Here is a 27976-nt window from a genome sequence, read left to right as displayed (position 1 = left end):
TCACATAATTTGTTCTTGGACTCTTTCATCCTCGCAATGTTAATCCACATTTGTGTTGATGGTAACTTCTAAAGAGTACCGAGTACAACGACTGGTTCTAAAGTTTACTCTGGTTTCCATCATTAAATCTATGACGTTGGAAAGAAAATATTTGGAACCAGGGTATTAAAGATGGCGCCGCCCATTACACGTGAGTGCCGAGTGCTAGCATTATGAGATTATGCTGGAAATGATATCGATACACCGATAAAATAGCAGAATGTCTATTAAAATTATTTCCAAAAACTCATGCCTCTTTTAGATTATTAAACCAATACGATGTTACCTCTCAGTTTAAAACAAAAGCAGTCAGTAAACATAATTTCAACCTGCTATAATTTTTTTTCCACATTCATGCCCCCCCCCCTTTTATATATAATTACTAAACTGTAACATCTGCTGTACGATGATACACGGTGAAAGTCATTAGTCCAAATAATTATGAAGTCTTGGAAGGCTATTTAAAAATTTTGATTTGACCCCTCGTTAATGTAAGGTGTCAAAGAAATATAATTAATACTAATAGCTTTTCAAGATGTTATAATTTATATTTGGACTAAAATTCTTAAACATTTATGAATTACAACAAATATATCTTTGTTTTCATTCCTTATATTATTTTTATGGGGGGCCTGATCATCTTTAAATATGGGGGCTAATCCACTTGGGGAGGGGGGGGGGGGGGGATAGCCACCAAAGCGAAAAACCAGTAATCAATATGTTCATGATCATGATGTCAGATGAAATGATATTTTACATGACCAGTGTCAGTGACGTAAGTGATTAGAAAGAATATGAATCATAAAATGGAGTTTCAAATTTCTTTTACATTATATAATTTCTGCATGCATAGGCAGATCCAGGGCCTGGGGGGGCCCTTTCGTAGTAAAAACTTGGTTGATTATGTAGGGAATCATTGAAGCATGACTGGAGCGGGCCCTCCTTAGGTCAGTCAGCTGGCCCCCCTTAGGAAAAGTTCTGGATCCACCACTGGTATGCCACTGGCAAATTTATTCAGAACTTTTTCTTGAAGGTGGAGGATTTGCTCCAGCCTGCTTCAGTGAATCCCCCTACCCTATATAATCATCCAAATTTTTTTCCACAAAATGTATGTACATTGTATCTCAGTATGCCTCTGGCAGATCTTCTGAACTATTTCTCTTCTGTTAAGTTTAAATTAGACTTTCAAGTAAGATTTAGATTTGGGGTTGTTAGGTTATTGAGAACACTCAGTTGTTTTTGTGCAATAATTTGAGTAGCTTTCAAACAATTTACTTTTAAAATTTGATTATATTTTTACAGGAACAAAAAAAAACCAACTTTAATATTAACAATGTTGACTCAGGAAATATGGCTTGATTTATTTATTTGTTTCAGTTCGTGGGAGTGATGGTATTTGGATGGTAAATGGACCACCTACACTTGGATCTCGTCCAGATTTCCCAGGGTAATTGATTATAAATACAATTACACTTATTTTCTTGAGAATTTTTCATATTTTGTAATTTAGTTTAAGTTATTGAGATTTTGCAAATGTATTACAATACCTTTTTAAAAAAAATTGGAAAATCTTAATCTGCAGCACAGCTTAACCCTTTTTGTATAACAACTATTTCAACATGTTTGGAGTAGCAATTTCAATGGTTTCTTCCTTAAAAAAAATTGATTTTATGGTGAAAATAATTTGTTGATCCATGGGCTTTTTTTTTGCCCAGTTGAACATGTGTGGGGAGAGGAAACAATTTTTTTTATTTTGGCCTAATATAAGAAAAAAAATAATCTATTCTTGTTGTCAGATTTTAAAAGATTTTTTTAAATAATTTTACTTTATTTGTTTTTTTTTACATTTTTTAATTCAAGCCTCACTGGTGAGTCCTTAAAGACGAAAAGTGCATCTGGCGTAAATAAAAAATTTCAATCCTGTTATCTATAATGAAGAAAGATATGAGATGCTCATAAGAATCATGTTGGGCTGAGATTCATGTAAAAAGAATGTTCCTCTCTTTGTTTAAATGGTCAATATCAACCACAAAATTTGATGGCATGCTTAAAGTTATCAACTTGTTTTTTCTTTTGTAATGTACCATTCATAAATTGAATATTTAATTTATATAACAAACTAACAAGGTTAAGGTGGTACCTAACACTACAGGGAGATACATTTTAACTCTGTAAAATCAGCTGAACGTTGAAATAACGTTGCATTGTTAAGGGAATATTAAGCTTCTCAATGATCAAAATTAGTGTTTGTCAAACTGCTATATAACCAGTGTATTTTTTCTGATAAAATGGTTGGTTCAAATTCTTTGAAATTTTTATATTTTTCTCAAATGGTCAAAGCAAATACTTTGTCAAAATTTTATGAAAATTAAACAACCAATTTCAGTGAAAGTGTTGGGTAACACCTTAAAACAACTGTAAATTCAGTTTTAAATTGATTAACTGTTTTTTATTTACTTCTTCAGGGAAACCAGTTCAAAGACTAAAGTGGTAGTATTCAGTTCAGATGGGGCACTTATAGCATGGTGTAATGGTGAAAGGTAAATTTGTTAGTTTTGATCATATTTACTAAGAAATATACATGTAACTGATTATAGAATAGTAGTCTTTATTTGATGGAAAGTACCAAATATACTAACACACGCATGTATATAAACAGTGATATTGTTTGCCTTAAATTTCCTGATTCTAAAGGCTTTTTCCCCTGGAAAAGAATCCCAATTTGAAAAAATAATGGCTTAAAATTATATATTATTTACAACTCGTCTAAACATTAACCCAACAATGTTAGATCTGTAAATTTGCGAAAGCAAATTTTTTGTTCTTCCCTCGCCGGGATTCGGACCCATGCTACTGTGATATCGTAACACCAAATTGCCTGCACTGCAGTCGTCCCACTAGACCACACGACCACCTTGGCTATATATATATTTATATACTACAGTGACTTGACTGTTAGTGTTGCTATCCACCAATTGCAACTCATTCAAAATTTTGACCCAATTGCAATTTGTTTTATTAAATCAAATTGTTCAACTGGTCAAAAATTTGAACAAACTGTTCAGTCAAAATGTGAAAGTGCAAGGTGATAAAATAAATCATACTTACAATCCTATAAGTCTGTAACTTCACTGTATTAATGTAGTTACTAAATTAGCCTATCAATCTGTATAGTTATATTATAGCAATTACCATACTAAAGCTGAACTGTTTTATTTTGAATTGCTATAAAAATGTCAAAACTAAGCTTTTATAGAGTTTTTCTTTTGAAAGTATTCTATATTTATAAGAATCACACATTATGTGAATAAAAACATTTCATATTCAGTAAAATATGTATGAAATAACAATATGCTTCCTTGGGGAGATAACCTAAAATACTATTCTTTTGAATAAAGACTTTTTGAAACCAAAAAGCCATTATCTCCCCTTCCTACAAACATATTGCAATTTCAAATATTTTTGAACAATTTGGTTTAATTAAACAAATTGCAATTTGGTCAAAATTTTGAATGAGTTGCAATTGGTGAATAGCAACACTAACAGTCAAGTCACTGTAAGTTAGATAATTATTTCTTTAAAACATTTCATCATTGATGTGAAATTTTGGGAGTTTTGAAAACGAAGCCCTATTTGCAGTTATGAATACCACTACATTTGAAATCTGTCTACACCAAATATTTTAATTAGGGCCCCGCCTTTAGGCGGGTTGCCCTATAGTGATCAGTCTGTCTGTCCGTCCGTCCGTAACACTTTAACTTTGTGTCTGCTCCATATCTAGAGAACCATTATGATTTCATACTTTATACTTTACATGTTTATTAACCACCACCAGAGGGCTTGTCATGATGTATGTACAACTTCCTAAGTCAAAGGTCAAGGTAAAAAAACTTTGGTTTCAGTTGACAACCCTGTGTCCTGTGGTGAAGATCGTGTCCGCTCTATATCTTGTGAACCGTTATGATTTCAAAGTTTATACTTGACATCCATTTTAACCAACACCAGAGGGTGTGTCATGATGTATGTACAACTTCCTAGGTCAAAGGTCAAGGTTAAAAACTTTGGTTTCAGTTGACAACCCTGTGTCCTGTGGTGAAGATCGTGTCCGCTCCATATCTAGATAACCGTTATGATTTTATACGTAATACTTAACATGTCTATTAACCAACACCAAAGAGTGTGTCATGATGTATGTACAACTTCCTAGGTCAAAGGTCAAGGTCAAAAACTTTGGTTTCAGTTGACAACCCCATGTCCTGTGGTGAAGATCGTGTCCGCTCAATATCTAGATAACCGTTATGATTTCAAAGTTTATACTTGACATCCATTTTAACCCCCACCAGAGGGCGTGTCTTGATGTATGTATAACTTCCTAGGTCAAAGGTCAAGGTGAAAAAAACTTTGGTTTCAGTTGACAACCCCGTGTCCTGTTTATTCCACAATTTTCCTGATAGAAATAATTTCCTTTGTGTTATATTTTTCTTAAAGTAAAATCCATATTTTTCAAAAAGTTGAAGCCCCTCAGCAATTTTTCATTTTTTAACATTTAATTGGCATTCTTTTTTGGTGGATCATAATATATTGAAGGCATAATTCTAAAAATATGTGACAAATATCAATTGGGCAGCACCTTTAAACATATTGTTCAAACATCAATCCATATATCCAGAAGTCACCTTAGAGTAGTCAACAATGAGTTCACATCATGCAGTCATATCACTATTATACTATGAAAGTAAGTTGAGAATATTTATCAGTTTTAACTTAAAATCTTAGAATAAAATCACACATGAGATTATGTAATAACTTCAAATAATGCTTCATATCAGATTATCCATACAACTTATTTACCCCACGTTATTGACAGCGGGGCCCACAGAGATGGCTCCCATCTCAATGGTATCTAGTTATTTATATATTTGTAAAACTTTTTTTTTAGTGTCAAAGTTTTGAAAACCTCAGATTACCAGCAGTTATGGGATTTACCTCACGCAAAAGTCCAGTGTATGAAGTTTTCTCCAAAAGGCAGTATTTTGTTAATATGGGAAAATTATTCAGGTAACTTTCATAAGTGCATTTAATTACATTTTTTTATTAAAAGAGGTACCTGTTTATTTGATTTTTTTTAAGCTTTGTAAAAATATATATAAGATTCTTAGATAAGCAACACAAAAATATACCTTGAAGTATATATATATGTATAAAGTGTGAAGAACATATGTAATGTAGGAATCCATGTGACAATATCCCAAACATGATCGTGTGGAGGTCAAAAGAGGGTTTTCAAAACATGACAATTGTTTACACCAAAGGAAAAGCTCCATCAGCAACTCTGTATTAGTTGTGAATAAATGTCACTGAGGCTAGTTACTACTAACAATGACCAAAGATCTGATATTAACACCAAATTCATAAAAGGACACCAAAAAAAAACCCCATAACAAAATATAACAAGAGACTTAATGGACTAAGTATGAACTTCATGGCCATGAAAATTTAAGTGTTCACTATAGTAGTGTCTTTACATTTCCAAGTAAAACATATAAGAAATTCACTTTGATATGATGTTTATCTTGCCTACAACATTAAAAATGATAACATAGGCAGTAACAACAATTGTTCAAGTTTGGGATAAGTTTGGGATAATGTGATGTCTGAACAGTTTTAAATGTGTGATAATCTTTTGATATATCTGATATTTTTGAAGAAAAAGTAAGTGACAATAATGTCCCAAATTCATATAAAAAAACCAAACATTTATGTTTCAGTGAATTCAGAAACACAACAGGGAAATGCAAATTTACATATATACAACATGCAAACAGGCAAACTGCTGAAGAGTTTGATTCAAAAGAAACAAGCAAATTGGTAAGAAATTTTTTGAAATACAGCAGATTGACCCTATAATATTCTCAATTTTTTTGTCAAAATCATGCACAATTTGGTACAGTGCAACCTGTCTTATCTGACACTTGAGTATTCAAACATCCTGCTTAAACCAACACATTATCATGGTCCCAAAATATGCAGATCCTTGCAGAAAAAAATGAGTATTCCCAACACCCTGCTTAATATAACATTTTTTTCTGGTCCCCCGGTGTGTCAGATTAGGCAGGTTGCACTGTAATATCAATATTTCCCTGAAAATGATGTACCCAATGAATGGATATGCAAAAACAATCTTGCAAACAAGGCTTTTTAGCTCACCATTCTGAAGGAAGTGTGAGCTTTAGCCATTACCAGGCGTCTGTCGTCGTCTTCTGTCTGGTGTAAACTATTTCAAACATCTTCTCCTCTGAAACTACTGAAACAATTTCAACCAAACTTAAGCTGAATGATCCGTAGGGTATCTGGAATAAAGTTTGTGTTATATTTTCTGTTTCTTCAAAAAACATGCCTGCTATGGCTAAAAATAGAACAAAGGGGTAAAATGCAGTTTTTGGCTTATATATATCTCAAAAACCAAAGCAGTTAGAGCAAATACTATAAGGGATTAAAGTGTTCTTAAGGTAAGGTTCTATTAGCCCTGAAATTTTCAGTTGAATCTAATAACCCATTGTTGGGTTGCTGCCACTAAATTGGTAGTTTTAAGGAAATTTTGCAGTTTTTGGTTATCTTTTTCAAGGTGAGCGATTCAGGCTCTTAAGAGCCTCTTGTTTAAAATATAATATTTCTTAATAATTCATTGACTTGATTCAGACAGTGCTTTCATTATGATGTGAATTATACATTGTTGTAGGCCCATAAAGTTCAGATTGTTTGAATTAATTTATAAATTCCAGTGTAGGATATTTGGAGATTTTGAGAGAAAAAAATATGGTGTTCTTAGAATCATAAAATATAATTTAAACTGACCACACCTCCTTCTAAATAATTAATTGCAATAAACATGTAGTCCCTTTTGAACAGAGAAATCTGGCTTATGTCAGATATAATTAAGTAACCTGTGCTGGACCACAGATAAATGTATATTCATGGAATCTTCTGTAATAAACAGGTAATAAGTTGACCTAACCTAGAGATGTTACTGCTATATAAAAGTGTATCTTTACAGGGATCCAGTATGGACAAATGATGAAGGAATCTGTTGCCGAAATGTTAATAATGAACTTCACTTCTTTGAGAATAATGATTTTGGTAAGTGCCTAAGGATTCATTAAAGAAATATTGGTGGCCTTCTGCTGTTGTCTGTTCTATGGTCGGGTTGTTGTCTCTTTGACACATTGCCCATTTCCATTCTCAATTTTATTATGAATAAAAAAAAACCTTTAAATTTTGAACCAATTAAAAATGCTTTCTTTATAGGACGTTTGAACCTTTGTTTCAAAATAACAAGACTGTTACTAAATGGCAGGGCCTAAACTTAGCGCTCGCCCGGGCGCCCGAGGCGACCAGATTTTCGGCTGGGCGAATATATTTAGTCATCATGGTCGCCCAGCTGGCGACTGTAAAAAAATGAAGTAAATCCCATTTGTACCCTTTCCCCCGCGATATTAACAAAGACTGTTCCCAAAAGAAAACCTGGTTGTCTTATCAAAGCGATATAGAAATATAGAGTATTTTCGAAAACCAGTAGGTTATTTCTAATAACTGAACCCAGTCGAATAGCTATGTTTTCAATCCGGAGTCACGATGTTGCATATATATATACCTTCTTCTTTCCGCATGTTTTCTTATTTCTGCTAAATTTTCTACGATAATTTCATTATTGAAAGGTGTTTTCTATTTTACTGTTCAATAAGCATCGTGAAAGGGATGTTTTCTTATTGTCCTGCGAGTCATTACAAGCCTGTGTTAGATGGTAACTTGTCCCTGAATCGCTTTTTACAAAAATATTTACTAAAAAACGAAATTTAAAATCTCGTAAATAAAAATCCCAATATCTAGTTTGATATCCAATCTTCATTAAAAACTTATTGAAAAATATATTTTGATCAACACTATTAGAGGATGGCTTGGATTGAGATAATATTTAATGTTTAAAGAAAGAGCCATATTGTCTAAAGGTCAACAGGAAGTTGAAAATTTGAAGGGAGATAATTTTGAAAGGAAACAACCTATTATTTTTAGCTCACCTGGCCCGAAGGGCCAAGTGAGCTTTTCTCATCACTTGGCGTCCGGTGTCCGTCGTTGTCCGTCGTCGTCGTCGTCGTCCGTCATCGTTAACTTTTACAAAAATCTTCTCCTCTGAAACTACTGGGCCAAATCAAACCAAACTTGGCCACAATCATCATTGGGGTATCTAGTTTAAAAAATGTGTGGCGTGACCCGGTCAACCAACCAAGATGGCCGCCACGGCTAAAAATAGAACATAGGGGTAAAATGCAGTTTTTGGCTTAAAACTCAAAAACCAAAGCATTTAGAGCAAATCTGACATGGGGTAAAAATGTTTATCAGGTCAAGATCTATCTGCCCTGAAATTTTCAAATGAATCGGTCAATCGGTTGTTGGGTTGCTGCCCCTGAATTGGTAATTTTGAAGAAATTTTGCTGTTTTTATACGACCGCAAATTTTGAAAAAATTTTCGTCGTATATTGCTATCACGTTGGCGTCGTCGTCGTCGTCGTCGTCCGAATACTTTTAGTTTTCGCACTCTAACTTTAGTAAAAGTGAATAGAAATCTAAGAAATTTTAACACAAGGTTTATGACCACAAAAGGAAGGTGGGGATTGATTTTGGGAGTTTTGATCCCATCATTTTAGGAATTAGGGGCCAAAAAGGGCCCAAATAAGCATTTTCTTGGTTTTCGCACTATAACTTTAGTTTAAGTTAATAGAAATCTATGAAATTTTGACAAATGGTTTATGACCACAAAAGAAAGGTTGGGATTGATTTTGGGAGTTTTGGTTCCAACAGTTTAGGAATTGGGGGCCAAAAAAGGGCCCAAATAAGCATTATTCTTGGTTTTCGTACAATAACTTTAGTTTAAGTAAATAGAAATCAATGAAATTTAAACACAATGTTTATGACCACAAAAGGAATTTTGATATTGATTTTGGGAGTTGAGGTCCCAACAGTTTAGGAATTAGGGGCCAAAAAGGGACCCAAATAAGCATTTTTCTTGGTTTTCATACCATAACTTTAGTATAAGTAAATAGAAATCTATGAAATTTAAACACAAGGTTTATGACCATAAAAGGAAGGTTGGTATTGATTTTGGGAGTTTTGGTCCAAACAGTTTAGGAATAAAGAGCCCAAAGGGTCCAAAATTAAACTTTGTTTGATTTCATCAAAAATTGAATAATTTGGGTTATTTGATATGCCGACGCTAACTGTGTATGTTGATTCTTAATTTTCGGTTCCGTTTTCAAATTGGTCTTCATTAAGGTCCAAAGGGTCCGAAATTAAACTTAGTTTGATTTTAACAAAAATTGAATCCTTGGGGTTTTTTGATATGCTGAATCTAGAAATGTACTTAGATTTTTTATTATTGGCCCAGTTTTCAAGTTGGTCCAAATCGGGGTCCAAATTTAAACTTTGTTTGATTTCATCAAAAATTGAATAATTGGGGTTCTTTGATATGCCAAATCTAACTGTGTATGTAGATACTTAATTTTTGGTCCCGTTTTAAAATTGGTCTACATTAAAGTCCAAAGGGTCCAAAATTAAACTAAGTTTGATTTTAACAAAAATTGAATTCTTGGGCCTCTTTGATATGCTGAATCTAAACATGTACTTAGATTTTTTATTATGGGCCCAGTTTTCAAGTTGGTCCAAATCAGGATCCAAAATTATTATATTAAGTATTGTGCAAAAGCAAGTAATTTTCAATTGCACAGTATTCAGCAATAGCAAGAAATCTTCAATTGCACAGTATTGTGCAATAGCAAGAAATCTTCAATTGCACAGTATTGTGCAATAGCAAATATTTTCAATTGTACAGTATTGCACAATAGCAAGAAATATTTAATTGCATAATATTGTGCAATAGCAAGAAATTCCAATTGGATTTCAATTGGAGTTATCTTTCTTTGTCCAGAATAGTAGTTGAATCAACTTAAATCATTGTTTTAAACAATATACAATGTATATTCACTTTTACTACCAACTGATAGATTAAAACAATTTTTACCATTCAGTGATAACATGTCAAGCACTTTTTTTACATTTTAATATTTTATGATGTATGGGGGATGTGAAAAAAAAATTGGGGGGTCAATTTTTTATCATTTCAGATTTCATAATTAAAAAGAAAATTTCTTCAAACATTTTTTTGAGAGGATTAATAGTCAACAGCATAGTGAATTGCTCAAAGGCAAAAAAAAAAATTTAAGTTCATTAGAACACATTCATTCTGTGTCAGAAACCTATGCTGTGTCAAGTATTTAATCACAATCCAAATTTAGAGCTGAATCCAGCTTGAATGTTGTGTCCATACTTGCCCCAACCGTTCAGGGTTCAACCTCTGCGGTCGTATAAAGCTGCGCCCTGCGGAGCATCTGGTTGGTTATTATCTTGAATATTATTATAGATGGAGATAAACTGTAAACAGCAATAATGTTCAGCAAAGTAAGATTTACAAATAAGTCAACATGACCAAAATGGTCAGTTGACCCCTTTAGGAGTTATTGCCCTTTATAGTCAATTTTTAACCATTTTTCGTTAATTAAAGTAATCTTTTACAAAAATCTTCTCCTCTGAAACTACTTGGCCAAATTAATCCAAACTTGGCCACAATCATCTTTGGGGTATCTAGTTTAAAAAATGTGTGGTGTGACCTGGTCAACCAACCAAGATGGCCGCCACGGCTAAAAATAGAACAAAGGGGTAAAATGCAGTTTTTGGCTTATAACTCAAAACCAAAGCATTTTGAGGAAATCTGACATGGGATAAAAATGTTTATCAGGTCAAGATCTATCTGCCCTAAAATTTTCAGATGAATCGGTCAATCGGTTGTTGGGTTGCTGCCCCTGAATTGGTAATTTTGAGGAAATTTTGCTGTTTTTGGTTATTATCTTGAATATTATTATAGATAGAGATAAACTGTAAACAGCAATAATGTTCAGCAAAGTAAGATCTACAAATAAGTCAACATGACCAAAATGGTCAGTTGACCCGTTTAGGAGTTGTTGCCCTTTATAGTCAATTTTTAACCATTTTTCGTAAATTAAAGTAATCTTTTACAAAAATCTTCTCCTCTGAAACTACTTGGCCAAATTAATCCAAACTTGGTCACAATCATCTTTGGGGTATCTAGTTTAAAAAATGTGTGGCGTGACCTGGTCAACCAACCAAGATGGCCGCCACGGCTAAAAATAGAACATAGGTGTAAAATGAAGTTTTTGGCTTATAACTCAAAAAACAAAGCATTTAGAGCAAATCTGACATGGGATAAAAATGTTTATCAGGTCAAGAACTATCTGCCCTGAAATTTTCAGATGAATCGGTCAATCGGTTGTTGGGTTGCTGCCCCTGAATTGGTAATTTTGAGGAAATTTTGCTGTTTTTGGTTATTATCTTGAATATTATTGTAGATAGAGATAAATTGTAAACAGCAATAATGTTCAGCAAAGTAAGATCTACAAATAAGTCAACATGACCAAAATGGTCAGTTGACCCCTTTAGGAGTTATTGCCCTTTATAGTCAATCTTTAACCATTTTTCATAAATCTAAGTAATCTTTTACAAAATCTCCACTGAAACTACTAGGCCACAATCATCTTTGGGGTATCTAGTTTGAAAAATGTGTCCGATGACCTGGCCATTCATTCAAGATGGACGCCACGGCTTAAAATAGAACATGGGGGTTAAATGCAGTTTTTTGCTTATAACTATGAAACGAAAGCATCTAGAGCAAATCTGACAAGAAGTTAAATTGTTAATCAAGTCAATATCTATCTGCCCTGAATTTTTCAGATGAATTGGACAACTGGTTGTTGGGTTGCTGCCCTCCAATTGGTAATTTTTAAAGAAATTTTGCCGTTTTTGGTTATCTTGAATACTATTATAGATAGCGATAAACTGTAAACAGCAATAATGTTCAGCAAAGTAAGATCTACAAATAAGTCAACATTACCTAAATGGTCAATTGACCCCTTAAGGAGTTATTGCCCTTTATAGTCAATTTTTAACAATTTTCATTAATTTGGTAAATTTATGTAAATTTTTACCAAATATAGTTCTCTGTTACTAATGGGCAAAGTTCATGATAGATATAATTGTAAGAAGCAAAATCGTTCAGTAAAGTAAGAACTTCAAACACATCACCATCACCAAAATACAATTTTGTCATCAATCCATTTGTGTCCTTTGTTTAATATGCACATAGACCAAGGTGAGCGACACAGGCTCTTTAGAGCCTCTAGTTTTATTAGTTTCTTGTGTACAATTTGGAAATTAGTATGGCGTTCATTATCACTGAACTAGTATATATTTGTTTAGGGGCCAGCTGAAGGACGCCTCTGGGTGCGGGAATTTCTCGCTACATTGAAGACCTGTTGGTGACCTTCTGCTGTTGTTTTTTTATTTGGTCGGGTTGTTGTCTCTTTGACACATTCCCCATTTCCATTCTCAATTTTATTAAAATAAAAATTGTCAAATCTTATGATACATTTCTGGTGGCAATAATTCAAATATTACAATGGTTACCACAGAAAACATTTTCAAGACTACAAGTAGGATTTCACAATAAGGCTTCATTAGAAAAATTGTTTTGTTTCATACCATGAACATACATTTAAAGACGAATCAAAGAAGTTTGTATTTGAACATATATATGAAGACTACTTCCTGTTTTACTTCTTGTATGAATGATCCTCCTTACGTGGGAGCACTAAACAAATGTACAAGTTTGTTAACATAAACATCAAAATGATTTACTTTGCTTCATGGTATGATAATTTGATAAAAAAAAAATCTGACTGGAACCAACATCAAGAACATATTAATTTCTGAATAAGGTTTAAATACAACTAATGTTCTCTAGCTGAGCCTATAGCTAGCAATATTCAAGGTAATTTATACAAAGTATCCTTACAATCCCGGTTATTGCGCTAAAGTGCCCTTTCAGAAAACTAGCACCCTTCTGCCCTGAGATTTAAGCTGGAACACTGTTAGTAAGTATATATTAAGTAATTTTCAGTTTTGTTTTATTTTAGTATAAAGATTAGTGGGCTCCTAAAATTTTAAGCGGGCCCCTGAAAAAAATATCTTAGGGGCCCAGCTGGCCCCTAGAGAAAAACAGTTAAGTTTAGTCCCTGATTAATGGAAGTAAATAATAAGAGAACTGTATACTCAGAAAAGATTGAAGAGCAGAGGACCATAGAATAATTAAATAGTATACTGTAAATTATAGAAAATGGAAACTTTACATGTATGTGAAAATGTCTCAGCTTTGAAATGAGTGATCATATCAATCCAAGTGTGCTATATGGGCAGAGAAATTAAAAATATGTTACCAAAACTGCAGTACAAATGAATTGTGTATCTTGAACCAGCTAGCACATTGAAAATCAACTCAGAAAGTTAATTCAGTAAAATATTGTGTATTTATATTTGCCACTGTTTCTATTAAGTTAAGTATGAAAAGATTGAATATAGTTTAATAAATGTTTTTTTTTTAATTTTAAGTTTGTTGCAACAGTATATGCAAGGGCTCAAAATCTTCTTGTATTCAAAATTATTTCACCTATTCAGAATTACTTTGAAATAATTTATATATATATATTTTAACAGATAGTATTAAAACCAAGTTACACATGCAGAAAGTGTCAAGTTTTGCTTTAGCTGTGAGTGGCCCTCCATATTATGTAGCTGGTTACGTACCAGGAAGCAAGGTAAGATTCATGTGTGTACATTTTATTTTCCTAGATTGATAATTTTTAAAGACAATTTTTTGGCCTTAAAGAAGATATTTTGGATTTTTTCTTAACTATAATAGACTCCTGCTTAATGAAATTGGTCACAATTAAAAATAAAAACCAATGGGTTCATAAATGTTAAAATAATAAATTAAAAACAAATTTGACAGAACTACAGCCAATTACAACTACTGACTTATAGTTTCCAGACTTGGGATAGGCACATACATGATGTGACAGGGTTAAAAAAAACTTAATTTACTTCTTTACCAGTATAAACATGATTAAAAGATTAAAAAAAAAAGTTTTTCTGAAAATTCACAAATAGGATATCTTTTTAGTAGTAAATAAAACAATGTTTTTTTTTTTCACACAATAATGAAAAAATTTAATAGAAATTTAATCTGCAAATTTGTTATTTTAACAATGGAAAATAATCTTATCTTCAGGATATATACTTTCATTTAACGTATTCAATAAGTACATAAATGTCATTTGATTAGTATGCCAAAGGCTATTTACATTTCTTCCTGGCAAACTACTCATAGAGCAAAATGATTGATCGTCAAAAGTGTCATTTGATTCCTTGTCTTATTCTATTGTTAACCCTAAATTTGTCTTCTTTTTTTTTTTAAAGTTCACAATACATTGTATAGGCATAAACAATTTGCCTGGTGTCATGTTAACAAATCTTCATTAAATGTTAGAAACATTTTAAATAGAAATTTATTTATTTGTATGGGCTATATTTTCTACATATGAGAATCATGAAAATGTACTATTTGTGCTAAGCCATTTAGATAAACAGAAAGCAACATATAATAAAGGGTTAATTTCATCACTGGAAGTTCTTGCTAAGTACTTTAATGATTACTATAATAAAGACATCTATGGTATACTGAGCTAGTTCGGCTCTTGCAGCTATATTGACATATTGTTTACTAAGCCCCAGAATATATTTGCTAAATTTTAAATATATACTGGAATATAAATGATCTACGATACTGGTACAACACAATGTTTTAAAATATGAATTATATAGTTTTGTTTTATTTAATTCTACTTGCATGTAGGGACAACCATCATTTATTAGATTATATAAATACCCTAATTTTGGTGGACAAGGAGCTGCCATAGCCAATAGAAGTTTTTATAAAGCTGAGGATGTGAAGATGTTGTGGAACAATGCAGGAACAGCATTATTGGCCTTAACTTCTACAGAATTATCTGATCAGTCATACTACGGTGACCAAGGATTACATTACATGAATATCAATGGGGATGCATGTCTTGTACCTAGATGTAAGTCATATTGGAGAATTAGAAGATGTGATACAATATAATTTGATATATATATGTGACATAGGTACACAACATTAATAATGACTGGCCATTGTAATACATATGTGATAACGTTTAATATTTTAACAATTCATGTCTCTTCACTGCTGCTGGAGGCAAAAATATTCCAAAATTTGATGTAAATGTTGATGAGCTTATAAGGCTTAAAAAGTAAATTTAAAGCTGAACAACTCACCTGAGTTTATAAACATTTACATACATGCACATACATAATCAAATGTAATGGTGATTGAGAAAAAAACAAACTTATGCCAGGTGTTAATTTAGTTATTCTGTTTCATCTCATTTTCCCCTTGCATTTAACATTCCAACAGTGATCTAAAATAACCAGCTTAATATAGGATATGATTTTCAGATAAAAAAAAACAGAGTTTCAAATATTTTTATAAGCATTTTGGCATATTATGTCATGACATGATTAACTATAACCAGAGGTTGGCAATTATGACCCAAGGTGTTAATTGAGTGTGCTCTGTTGAAAAATAGGGATATATTTTCATTGATGATATGTCTAATATCTCATTCTATTACAGCAAAGAATGGACCTATTTATAATATTGCTTGGAGTCCAAAGTCTACAGAATTTTGCGTTGTATATGGATGTATCCTTTTCTACTTATAAAATGTTATTTCTTATTTCATCTTTCTTTGACTTGTTTTCAATGTTCATAGCTCAGAAATTTACAAGTGAATATCAATATGAAATTCAGGTTAAATTTTAGAGTGACTGATTAGAGTTATTTCCCTTGTAAAAATAAAACAAGTTCAGGAATATAACTTGTTTGAAGATGAAACTATTCCTTCTATTGATCATAAATCGTTAAGTAGATATTAGGATATAACTAAGGATCATAAAAATAGTTCTAGACTGAGTTGAGCTTATCAACTGTACATGTATTATAACTTCTGTCAGTTTTTCATTGTACCAATTAAAAAATGCATGGAAATGTAAAGTAATAGAAATATGTTAGACCATCAGATTTTAGATTTTTATCAATAATAACATTGTTGCTTTAGCTTCTTTGAATATATATATGAATGAGTTAAATTTGTTCTTAAATTTCTTAATGACTGTCAGTTATGCCTGCTAAAGCCACATTGTACAACATGAAGACAGAGCCTATCTTTGATTTTGGAACTGGACCAAGGAATTGCTGTTTCTACAATCCACAAGGGAACAATATCCTTGATTATTTTAATGAGACTAAAGACACAAATATTTGTCTTTAAATTTGTATAAGATATAATAAATAGCAGGAATTACCAAAAATATTGTACAGACCACACCAACAATCAACAACATCTAAAAAACTAAAACGAACTCTACATTAGACAACCTGACTTGTTACTGACACACAATGTGGTTAGATTTAACTAGTTTTAACTTGCACATCAGCCTGCCTTTCTGCCTACCAGTATATAGGTCTCAACCATAGTTGTAAAACACACCATAATGCATCCTGTGCATTCCATTTACCAACAATGAGTCCACAAACCTGAAAAAGAACATAAATGATGAAAAAAAAGAAGAGTCAGCCTGTCTATTTAATCCTAATTTGGAAACTACAGTATTTTATAATTAGATATGAATGCTTATTTAAGTCTTCTAAGATCAGTCTACAGAAATTGGAAAACTATTTACTATAATCAATTATAGAAATAAAGAAATTGCTATTGTCATAATTCTTTAGCTTGATATTTATGTTGAATTGTTTCCTTAACTGTGACACTTTTGTGTCTGGCAGGATTTGGTAATTTAAGAGGGAATTTGGAGTTTTGGGATGTCAAACAAAAACGAATGATAACTCAAACACAGTCTCCAGATACTACAAGTTTTGAATGGTGTCCTGATGGGGAACATATACTAACATCAACTTGTACTCCAAGACTCAGAGTTGCTAATGGGTGAGATATTTGTTCTTTCCAATTCATGGTTTATCTTATAAGAATAAAAGGAGATAAGAGATATACATCAATTAGACAACAAACCATAAAAAAATAACCAAAAAGACATCTAGAGAACAATGTACAATCTTCAAGAACAGACAGTATGGACTTAGTATATTTTGATTTGCCTACAGTTTGAAACACCCTGTCACATTGTATCTGGTCAATATTGGTCTAATTCTATAACATACATCTTCAAATTTATATTTATATTTATAAATAGACTGGTATCTATACAAAATGTGAAGCAGTAAATCAGTATGAGTCTTTAAAAGTTTGTTAGTCTGTGAATTTTGTATACAAACTAGTTAAGTGCATCAGCCTTGTATATAATATTGCACTAAAGACATTGATATTTTATCCTTGCAGCTATAGAGTATGGCATTATACAGGTACCTTGTTGCAACAAGTTTTGTTAGAGCAAAACCATGAATTGTGGGAAACTGCATGGCAACCAGCACCTAAAGGAGCTTACCCAGAGAGACCTATCAGATACGGTGTAGTACAAGCTCCAGTTGATGTACCTCAACCAGATGGTAAACAGCTGTTTAACACTCATAGTCAGATTCCCAAATCCACCCATAAAGAACTATAAACTAAGAAGTACTTACATCTGAACAGGAAAAAAAATTACAGTATTTTGGTCATATTTAGCTCACCGGGCCCGAAGGGCCAAGTGAGCTTTTCTCATCACTTGGCGTCCGTCGTCGTCTGTCGTCGTCCGGCGTTAACTTTTACAAAAATCTTCTCCTCTGAAACTACTGGGCCAAATTAGACCAAAGTTGGCCACAATCATCATTGATGTATCTAATTTAAAGTTTGTGTTTTTAGACCCCGCCAACCATCCAAGATGGCCACCATGGCTAAATAGAACATGGGGGTAGTATGCAGTTTTTGGCTTATAACTCAAAAACCAAAGCATTTAGAGCAAATCTGACAAGGGGTAAAATTGTTTATCAGGTAAATATCTATCTGCCCTGAAATTTTCAGATGAATCAGACAACCCATTGTTGGGTTGCTGCCCCTAAATTGGTAATTTTAAGGAAATTTTACTGTTTTTGGTTATTATCTTGCATATTATTATAGATGGAGATAAACTGTAAACAGCAATAATGTTCAGCAAAGTAAGATTTACAAATAAGTCAACATGACCAAAATGGTCAGTTGACCCCTTTAGGAGTTATTGCCCTTAATAGTCAATTTTTATGCGACCGCAAAATTTGAAAAATATTTCGTTGTATATTGCTATCACGTTGGCGTCGTCGTCTGCGTTGTCGTTGTCGGCCTCCGAATACTTTTAGTTTTCGCACTCTAACTTTAGTAAAAGTGAATAGAAATCTATGAAATTTTAACACAAGGTTTATGACCACAAAAGGAAGGTTGGTATTGATTTTGGGAGTTTTGGTCCCAACATTTTAGGAATTAGGGGCCAAAAAGGGCCCAAATAAGCATTTTCTTGGTTTTCGCACTATAACTTTAGTTTATGTTAATAGAAATCTATGAAATTTTGACACAAGGTTTATGACCACAAAAGAAAGGTTGGAATTGATTTTGGGAGTTTTGGTCCCAACAGTTTAGGAATAAGGGGCCAAAAAGGGACCCAAATAAGCATTTTTCTTGGTTTTCGCACCATAACGTTACTATAAGTAAATAGAAATCTATGAAATTTAAACACAAGGTTTATGACCATAAAAGGAAGGTTGGTATTGATTTTGGGAGTTTTGGTCCCAACAGTTTAGGAATAAGGGGCCCAAAGGGTCCAAAATTATACTTTGTTTGATTTCATCAAAATTGAATAATCGGGGTTCGTTGATATGCTGAATCTAACTGTGTATGTAGATTCTTAACTTGTGGTCCCATTTTCTTATTGGTCTACATTAATTTCCTAAGGGTCCAAAATTAAACTTAGTTTGATTTTGAGAAAAAATGAATTGGTTGGGTTCTTTGATATGCTGAATCTAAAAATGTACTTAGATTCTTGATTATTGGCCCAGTTTTCAAGTTGGTCCAAATCGGGGTCCAAAATTAAACTTTGTTTGATTTCATCAAAAATTGAATAAATGGGGTTCTTTGATATGCCAAATCTAACTGTGTATGTAGATTCTTCATTTTTGGTCCTGTTTTCAAATTGGTCTATGTTAAAGTCCAAAGGGTCCAAAATTAAACTTAGTTTGATTTTAACAAAAATTGAAATCTTGGGGTTCTTTGATATGCTGAATCCAAACATGTACTTAGATTTTTGATTATGGGCCCAGTTTTCAAGTTGGTCCAAATCAGGAAACTTAAATTATTATATTAAGTATTGTGCAATAGCAAGTCTTTTCAATTGCAAAGTATTGCACAATGGCAAGAAATATCTAATTGCACAATATTGTGAAATAGCAAAATTTTTTTTTAATTAGAGTTATCTTTCTTTGTCCAGAATAGTAAGCAAGAAATATCTAATTGCAAAATATTGTGCAATAGCAAGAATTTTTTTTAATTGGAGTTATCTTTCTTTGTCCAGAATCAACTTAAATCTTTGTTATATACAATATACAATGTATGTTCACTTTTTACTACTAACTGATAAATTAAAATAATCTTTACCATTCAGTGATAACAAGCAGTTTTTTTACATCTTAATATTTTATGATGTATTTAAATGAGTAGTTATTGTTGCAAACTCCATTAGAAATTTTAATTGAGATTAGTTTTGGAATAAGGGAAAGGGGGATGTGATTAAAAAAATTGGGTTAAATTTTTCTCATTTGAAATTTCATAGATAAAAAGAAAATTTCTTCAAACATTTTTTTGAGAGGATTAATATTCAACAGCATAGTGAATTGCTCTAAGAGAAAACAAAAATTTTAAGTTCATTAGAACACATTCATTCTGTGTCAGAAACCTATGCTGTGTCAACTATTTAATCACAATCCAAATTTAGAGCTGAATCCAGCTTGAATGTTGAGTCCATACTTGCCCCAACCGTTCAGGGTTCAACCTCTGTGGTCGTATAAAGCTACGCCCTGCGGAGCATCTGGTTAACCATATTTTCGTAAATATCCATGATCTTTTACAAAAATCTTCTCCTCTGAAACTACCAGGCCAAATTAATCCAAACTTTGCCACAATCATCATTGATGTATCTAGTTTAAAGTTTGTGTTTTTTCACCTGGCCAACCATCCAAGATGGCCGCCATGGTTAAAAATAGAACATAGGGGTAAAATGCAGTTTTTGGCTTATAACTCAAAAACCAAAGCATTTAGAGCAAATCTGACAAGGGGTAAAATTGTTTATCAGGTCAAGATCTATCTGCCCTGAAATTTTCAGATGAATCAGACAACCCATTGTTGGGTTGCTGCCCCTAAATTGGTAATTTTAAGGAAATTTTACTGTTTTTGGTTATTATCTTGAATATTATTATAGATGGAGATAAACTGTAAACAGCAATAATGTTCAGCAAAGTAAGATTTACAAATAAGTCAACATGACCAAAATGGTCAGTTGACCCCTTTAGGAGTTATTGCCCTTTATAGTAAATTTTTAACCATTTTTCGTAAATATCCATGATCTTTTACAAAAATTTTCTCCTCTGAAACTAACAGGCCAAATCAATCCAAACTTGGCCACAATCTTCATTGATGTATCTTGTTTAAAAATTGTATTTTTTGACCTGGCCAACCAACCAAGATGGCCGCCATGGCTAAAAATAGAACATTGAGGTTAAATGCAGTTTTTGGTTATTACTCAAAAACCAAAGCATTGAGAGCAAATCTGACAAGGGGTAAAATTGTTTATCAGGTCAAGATCTATCTGCCCTGAAATTTCAAGGTGAATGGGACAACTTGTTGTTAGAGTGCTGCCCCTAAATTGGTAATTTTATTGAAATTTTGCTGTTTTGGGTTATTATCTTGAATATTATTATAGATAGAGATAAACTGTAAACAGCAATAATGAACAGCAATTTAAGACTCAATAATAAGTCAAAATGACCATAATGTTCAATTGACCCCCTAAGAAGTTATTGTCCTTTATAATAAATTTTTAACAATTTTCATAAAATTTGTAAATTTTTAAAACAATTCCACTGAAACTACACAGACAAGTCTTTATAGATAGAGATAATTGTAAGCAGCAAGAATGTTCAGTAAAGTAAGATGTTCAAACACATCACAATTACCTAAACAATTTTGTCATGAACTGTCTGCTTCCTTTGTTTAATTTAAATATACCAAGGTGAGCGACACAGAAGAAACACATATAAACTACATAAACAGAATAGGAAGATGTGGTATGAGTGTCAATGGGACAATGGTGTAAAACCATTCAAACAGGAAAACCAACGGTCTAATCTATATAAAAACAAGAAACACATATAAACTGCATAAACAGAATAGGAAGATGTGGTATGAGTGTCATCTAGTTTTTGGGTATTTTGAGTCTTAATCACTTTTTCAGGATGTCAATACAAATCATTACAGTTTTACTATCTGAATGCCATTTCAGACTTGTTTTGTAATATTCAAAAGTTGAAGAAAGATTTGTTGCATGTAACAATTTTGAATTAAAATGCTTTAAATGACTTAACCAGGATATCTTCTAATATGTCCAACTTCTTGTTTGATTTGCTAATATCTTTATCTGTTGGGTTTTGTAAAGTATAAAATTTCTTAGAACTTCTGTTTTATGGAACATATGTTTAAAATATCAACAATTGAACAGGTTTCCACTTTTCTGGTCATTTAATTCTATCGTATTTTTGACGTGTCAATTATCTTTTGTTTAAATATAAACAAGAATGTGTCCCTAGTACACGGATGCCCCATCAGCACTATAATTTTCTATGTTTAGAAGAGCGTGAAAATGGGGTAAAAACACTTATTTGGCATTAAAATTAGAAAGATCCAATCATAGGGAACATGTGTACTAAGTTTCAAGTTGATTAGACTTCGATTCAACTTCATCAAATACTAACTTGACAAAAAAATTAAACCTGAAGTAGGACATACAGATGAACAAACGGACAGACGCACAGATCAGAAAACACAATGTCCATAAATGGGGCATAAAAAAATCTTTTGCAGGATTGGGAATGACCTATGTAATCTAATGTGCCTTTTATTCGTGCATCTGTATGACCTTGTCAAAAGTAATCCTGTGTGCCATTATGAAATTTTTTAAATTAAGTGACATAATTATAATTTCAGTCAAACAAAAAGCATACCGTCCACCTCAAGCAAGAGGAACAGAGGCATCAGTTAAACTACATGAATATGAAGCTGCATCAGATCCAACGAAGAAACTAAATCCTGGTCATAGTGGGGGTAAGTTCATAAAAGGCCACATTCATGTTAAGTTTTCTTCATAATGTTATTCATATCAAAATAAACATTACCTTCTTTATGATGTGAAGATACTCTTTTTGAATACAATATAAAGAATGTTGATTATAACATTAATCAAAACTTTAAATTTAAAGTTGATTGGTTGAAGAAATATAATTGTAGCAAAAATAATGGTCACAAAAATATGCATTACACAAGCTACATTAACAAGATTTTATCAATATTTTGAAAATCATCAAGTTTTCACTACTGCCCAGAAGATCAACTTTTGTTGGGCTGTTGACTTACTACTGACGTGATTCATGACCTTTTTAAATATCTATGAAGGTCTTGAAAAGTCAGTTATGGCATAACAAATACTTTTACTTTTACAGAAGAATCTAAGGCAGCAAGTAAAAACAGGAAGAAGAGGGAGGCAAGGAAAGCTAAATCAGCACAGGAAGATGGTGTAAGTTTTAGGAGTAATTAATTTATTCTTGTGTATAAATATTGTTAGGCCAAATATACAAGGAATAATTTTTGCATGTTTCTTTTATGTTGAATGTAGATTTGAAATTAATATCTTCATGTTGAATAACATTCATACTCAGAGCTATGAATTGACATAGAACAAGTTACCATTGTTGCAGTAAAATTGACCACCATGACAAAATAATTACTAACTTTGTTGATCCTTTCAGTTATTAAGGTGGTACATAGCACTACAGGGAGATATCTCTGTAAAATCTTCTGAATGCTTTAATCACCTTCTGTTGTTAAAGAAATTTTAAGCTTCCCAATGATCATAATTGGTGTTTGCAAACTGCTATTTATCCATTGAAATATTTCTGATGAAATGTGTGGTTCAATTTTTATTTTATTTTTTATATTTCTTTAAAAGGGTCAATATTTTGTCAAAATCAAATGAAAAGTAAATGAGCCAAATTAATTTTAGTCAAGGTGTTTGGTTTAAATCTGTTTCACATGTTTAACTATTGATCTGAATTGATGACTGAGTTCAGCTGGTAAATACATACTTGTTTGACCAATAACAATTCTACTTCTGTTGACAATTGCTGACAGCATTCAAATATTTTAAAAAACTTCTTTATTTGATAGCAAGCAGAAACAGAAGCTACAGCCAGTGTTCCAGGGGGACCATCACTATCTGACTTAGGACGACCACAATTAACTGGGGATCCAGAGATGGACAAGAAAATTAAAAATTTAAACAAAGTAGGTGCTTTAGAAAATGTTTACATTTTGTAGCAACAGACTAGAGATAACATAGTTAGAACTTCTGATGCTGGTGAAAACAGCTTGGAAGTGTAAGATTTATCTTTAGAGTCAGCACGTAGATTTGCCTTGATACATTAATTTTTACTTTAAACAAAGGCTTCTAACAGAAATCCAGTTTTAATATTGATTTAGGGTCTTTCGCAGTGGATAGGCAGGCGGCCTCAGCTGATTTGTCCATATTTAAATGAGAGAGCAACCTAACAAATACACACTGAATAACTACAAACTACATTTTGAAGAAAATATGCCCCAACTCCTCCCAAACAAAAAGTAAACAACAACAAAAAAAGAAACAAGTATTGTTTCAAGGGCTATTTTATTGTATTAATGTGACAAAATAATTGATTCATTTTTTTTTTCTAGATAAATTTAAACATGCAGAGAAAACTATTTAAAAATTTAATACATGTACAACAAAGCAACTAATCTTGCAATGTATAGAAAGTTTATATGTTGTTATTGAATACATTTGGGTAGAATATTTTGAATCTGATTTAATATCAATTTCTCTTAATTTATTGGTGCTGATTTTTTTTCATTAGAAATTATCTGCAATACAAAAACTCAAGGAGCAACAACAGGCAGGTAAACCACTGGAAAAAAATCAGGTAAATATGATTAAACCAAGCTAGTTCCCTTGAACTTTGCAGTAATTAATATTAAAGTAGTAGGGGACTGTATTGCCATGCAATACTTACAGAATGCATATCCCAACTTATAGCAAGTAGAGGGTTGTATAATATTGAAAACAAATTTTGATGCATGTTAGACCTTTAAAGGAAAATAGTAATGTACCCTAAATTCAGAAATTAATGCGAGGTTTTTATTATTGCGAAAAATGCGACAGAGTTGTAAGTGCAATAAATTAAACTCGCATTTTGCAATATTTTATATGAATTAAACATGATTTTTCGCAAAATCGTAAAAATTAAAAGCGCGTTTAAGTCTAAAATGACAAAATCGCAATAATAAATGCACGCAATTATTTCTGAATTTACAGTAGCCCAGTTGAAAAGGCCAAAGTTAAGATATCTATAACCCCTTTAACATAAAAATTAGTTTAGAGCTAGTGAATTTTTCTATAAATTTGTTCCTAAAATAGTACACCACACTAAAACTTTTATTGAGAAAGCCCAGGTGTGATTTTTATAAGACGGTAAAAATTAAAAAAAAATTGGTTGTATATTGGCATCATGACGTCGTCGTCTGAAGATGGATGGTTTACGGATAGTAACTTTAGTATCAATAAAATTTCAATACATGTTTGTAACCACAAAAGGAATGGTTGGGATTGATTTTGGGGGTTATGGTCTCAACGGTTTAGAAATTATGGGCCCAAAGGGGCCAAAAAAAAACATTTATCTAGTTTCAGGACGGTAAGTTGTGTATAAGTATTTCAATTGCTCTGATATTGTACCACAATGTTCATACCATAAAGTAGAAGGTTGAGATTAATTTTAAGGGTTATGGGGCAAACAGTCTAGGAATTGAGGGCCAAAAAGGGGCCAAAAATAAGCATTTTTGTAGTTTCTGGACAATAACTTATGTTTAACTGTATGGATCTCTCAGACATTGTACCACAAGGTTGCATATAAATAAGGGAAGGCTTTGATTTAGTTTGGGGTTAATATCCCTGAACATTTGGGAATAAGGGGCCAAAATAAAACCAAAAAGAAGAATTTTTCAGGCAATAACTTGGGTTTAAGTGAATTGATCTCTCTTAAATTAAGCTACAAGGTTTCTTAGTACCAAGGAAAGGCTGGAATTGAGTTTTGGGGTTCTTTCTTCAAGGTGGGAGGGGGTTTTCAATAAGTGAGGGGTAAAAAAAGGGGCCCAAATAAGCATTTTTGTAGTTTTTAATCAGTAACTTGTGTTTAAGTGTATAAATCTCCCTGAAAGTAAACCACAAGTTTTCATTCTACATAGGGATGGGTATGGGGGGTTATGGCTCAAATAATTAAGTAATTAGGAGCAAAAGGGTGGAAAACAAGGGTTTTAGGACAATTTAGACAATATTAAAAGCAGTGTAAGGGAGGTAATGCAATTTAAATTTAAAGATTATTGTTATATATACGTTTGATTACTTGATTACCTCCCTTACACTGCTTGTTTTCAAAAGTTTAAAGAAGAAATCTTCAATTCAATTGCACAGTATTGTATAATATATTTGTTAGATCTTTGACCACATTTATATTGTGACAAAAACCAATTTTGTGTCAAAAATTTGATCACCATCCAAATTCAGACAGTATCAAGCTTGAATATTGTGACCAAATTTGCCCCAACTGTTCAGGGTTTGTCTACAGCTGTTGTTCAAAGCTGCACCATGCTGAGCACCTGGTTCAATTTACATTTATTGTCTTAAAGAAACGCTCTTCCTCAGGCATTCTTCTGTTACAGATTAATGGTTCTTTCCTTTAATTGGAAGTTACACTTATATGTTGTATTATGCAATAATTTATTAAACATTACCAGTGACAAAATTGAGGTCCAGTTTGATAATGATGATTTTCACCATTACCATTCAAGAGTTTATGATTGGAAATATATTTTTCTGTGCAATAACTTACTTTACAACTCTCCAACCAATGCTTTTCACTATGAATGGCTCAAAGTTTTTGTTTCAGAAACCTTGATAGACTGAAAGTGAAATTATAACTGAACCTGCTGTAGTCATACCATGCTGCACCAAATCATAGTCCCTTATTTAATAAAATTTTCTATTGTTTTCTTTACAGTTGGACAAATTAAAGACAGAAGAATCTCTGCTAAAGGAACTGAAAGATTTAAAAATAACTTAAATAGTTTACGCACATTTTCAATGAATTGTTTTACTGTACAGTGTATATCAGATTTAATATTCTGTTGCATGTTATTTTCCTTGTTTAAAACTGAATAGATACATGATCATGTTTGTGAGTTGGTTAAATAATAGGAAAGACAATCTTAAATTTAACATTTTCATTGAATAACTTGTCTGACAACTGAATTTTGAGATGCATTTTTTTATTTCAAAATGCCAAATGGTTAATTGATTATGCAGTTTAAATTAAAATTGTTACGTTTAGAAAGATTATTAATATGAGCAGAATATTTTGTTTTGTGTTTTTTGTTTTTTTGGTGAGTTTACTTTATTTGCTCAAGCAGCTAATGTTTCAAAAAATATTTGGCATGTTAAATTTTTAATTTGAATACAGGAGAAATTCCCTGCTTTCAGGATGGAAGGTATGTTAAAGTCGAACTGTTGTAAAGGATTACACATGTTTCTCTAAATAAAGAATTTAATGGAATGGTAATGTTTTGTGTGACACCAGCCATATTTTAATAAGTCTCACAAAATTTAATTTTCTACAGTAGTTGAAAAGGATAAATTATGTTCTGGTTATTGATATGTATAAAGTTTGATTAAAGTAAGTATTTTTTATCCAACATCAATTACAGAAATCTCAATAATTTGCCACCATTATACATTTATACACTGTCAAAAATCTCCAAAGCTTTCTGTTAATCTACTAACTTACTGAAAGCTGTGATATATAAAATAAGTGTATAAATTATTGCTTTGTTATTGAAAGAAAAAAGATTTTTTCAAACAGTTAGATATGTCTGTTTATTTATATTTGTGAAAAATACAAATGCAACAGTTTGCCATCGCCTTCATTTAAAGCTTTAAAAATACACATTATACATGCAACAGCATTGCCACAAGTCCACTCTCTACCAAACACTTCTAAGAAAACTAAAGATTTAGCAACACAACCTAGGAATGAAGATGAGTATAATGTTCCTGCTCCAACAGTGACATTACTCATGTCCAGTAGAAACATTGTAACACGTCACAGAACAGGGACTGAAAACTAAGATTGTTGCTATGACAACTGGAAGATATCTGAAGTCATTTAAATCTTTATGGTGTCTATATAGAGTTTTAATGAAAGATGACAACTTTACGTTCATTATATTAGCTTGCATTATAGCAGCAACCCTGTATCAAGAAAATTATAAAAGGAAAAAAAAAAACTGAAACATCGTCTCAACTAGGAAAGTAAGATGACCCTCACTGTCATTGTCAAGATATGAATTATTTGTACCTATTTTTTTCCCTCAATCAGGGTTGGCAAAAACCCGGGTTTTATGAGTATTGCCCAGCCCAGTGGGAAATACTGGGAAAACCCGGGTTTTATGAGTATTGCCCAGCCCAGTGGGAAATACTGGGAAAACCC

General features: G+C 32.2%; 1 protein-coding gene across 1 annotated transcript; it reads left to right on the top strand.

Moving 5' to 3' along the window:
- Window positions 1-32: 32 nt before the first annotated feature.
- LOC134710283 (eukaryotic translation initiation factor 2A-like) lies at window positions 33-27352 on the top strand. The gene is made up of 17 exons (XM_063570580.1): window positions 33-190; window positions 1417-1486; window positions 2505-2579; window positions 4979-5097; window positions 5808-5907; window positions 7094-7176; window positions 13714-13814; window positions 14912-15140; window positions 15734-15802; window positions 16279-16380; window positions 16931-17105; window positions 17517-17683; window positions 22338-22454; window positions 22850-22923; window positions 23574-23690; window positions 24296-24361; window positions 26492-27352. The coding sequence occupies exons 1-17, from the start codon at window positions 172-174 to the stop codon at window positions 26552-26554; spliced, it is 1746 nt and encodes a 581-aa protein (XP_063426650.1). The 5' UTR covers window positions 33-171; the 3' UTR covers window positions 26555-27352.
- Window positions 27353-27976: the final 624 nt, after the last annotated feature.

Source organism: Mytilus trossulus, chromosome 3 (assembly GCF_036588685.1).
Source record: "Mytilus trossulus isolate FHL-02 chromosome 3, PNRI_Mtr1.1.1.hap1, whole genome shotgun sequence".
NCBI classification, from domain to species: Eukaryota; Metazoa; Mollusca; class Bivalvia; order Mytilida; family Mytilidae; genus Mytilus; species Mytilus trossulus.
Note: the sequence above shows the minus strand (reverse complement) of the source record. Positions and strands in the feature narration are given on the sequence as shown.

Bases quoted from the DNA above. Each gene is read 5' to 3' on its own strand.
- LOC134710283 (XM_063570580.1), top strand. The intron at 15,803-16,278 runs GTATCCTTTTCT...AATGACTGTCAG, and splicing joins ATTTTGCGTTGTATATGGAT to TTATGCCTGCTAAAGCCACA. The intron at 23,691-24,295 runs GTAGGTGCTTTA...TTTTTTCATTAG, and splicing joins AAATTAAAAATTTAAACAAA to AAATTATCTGCAATACAAAA.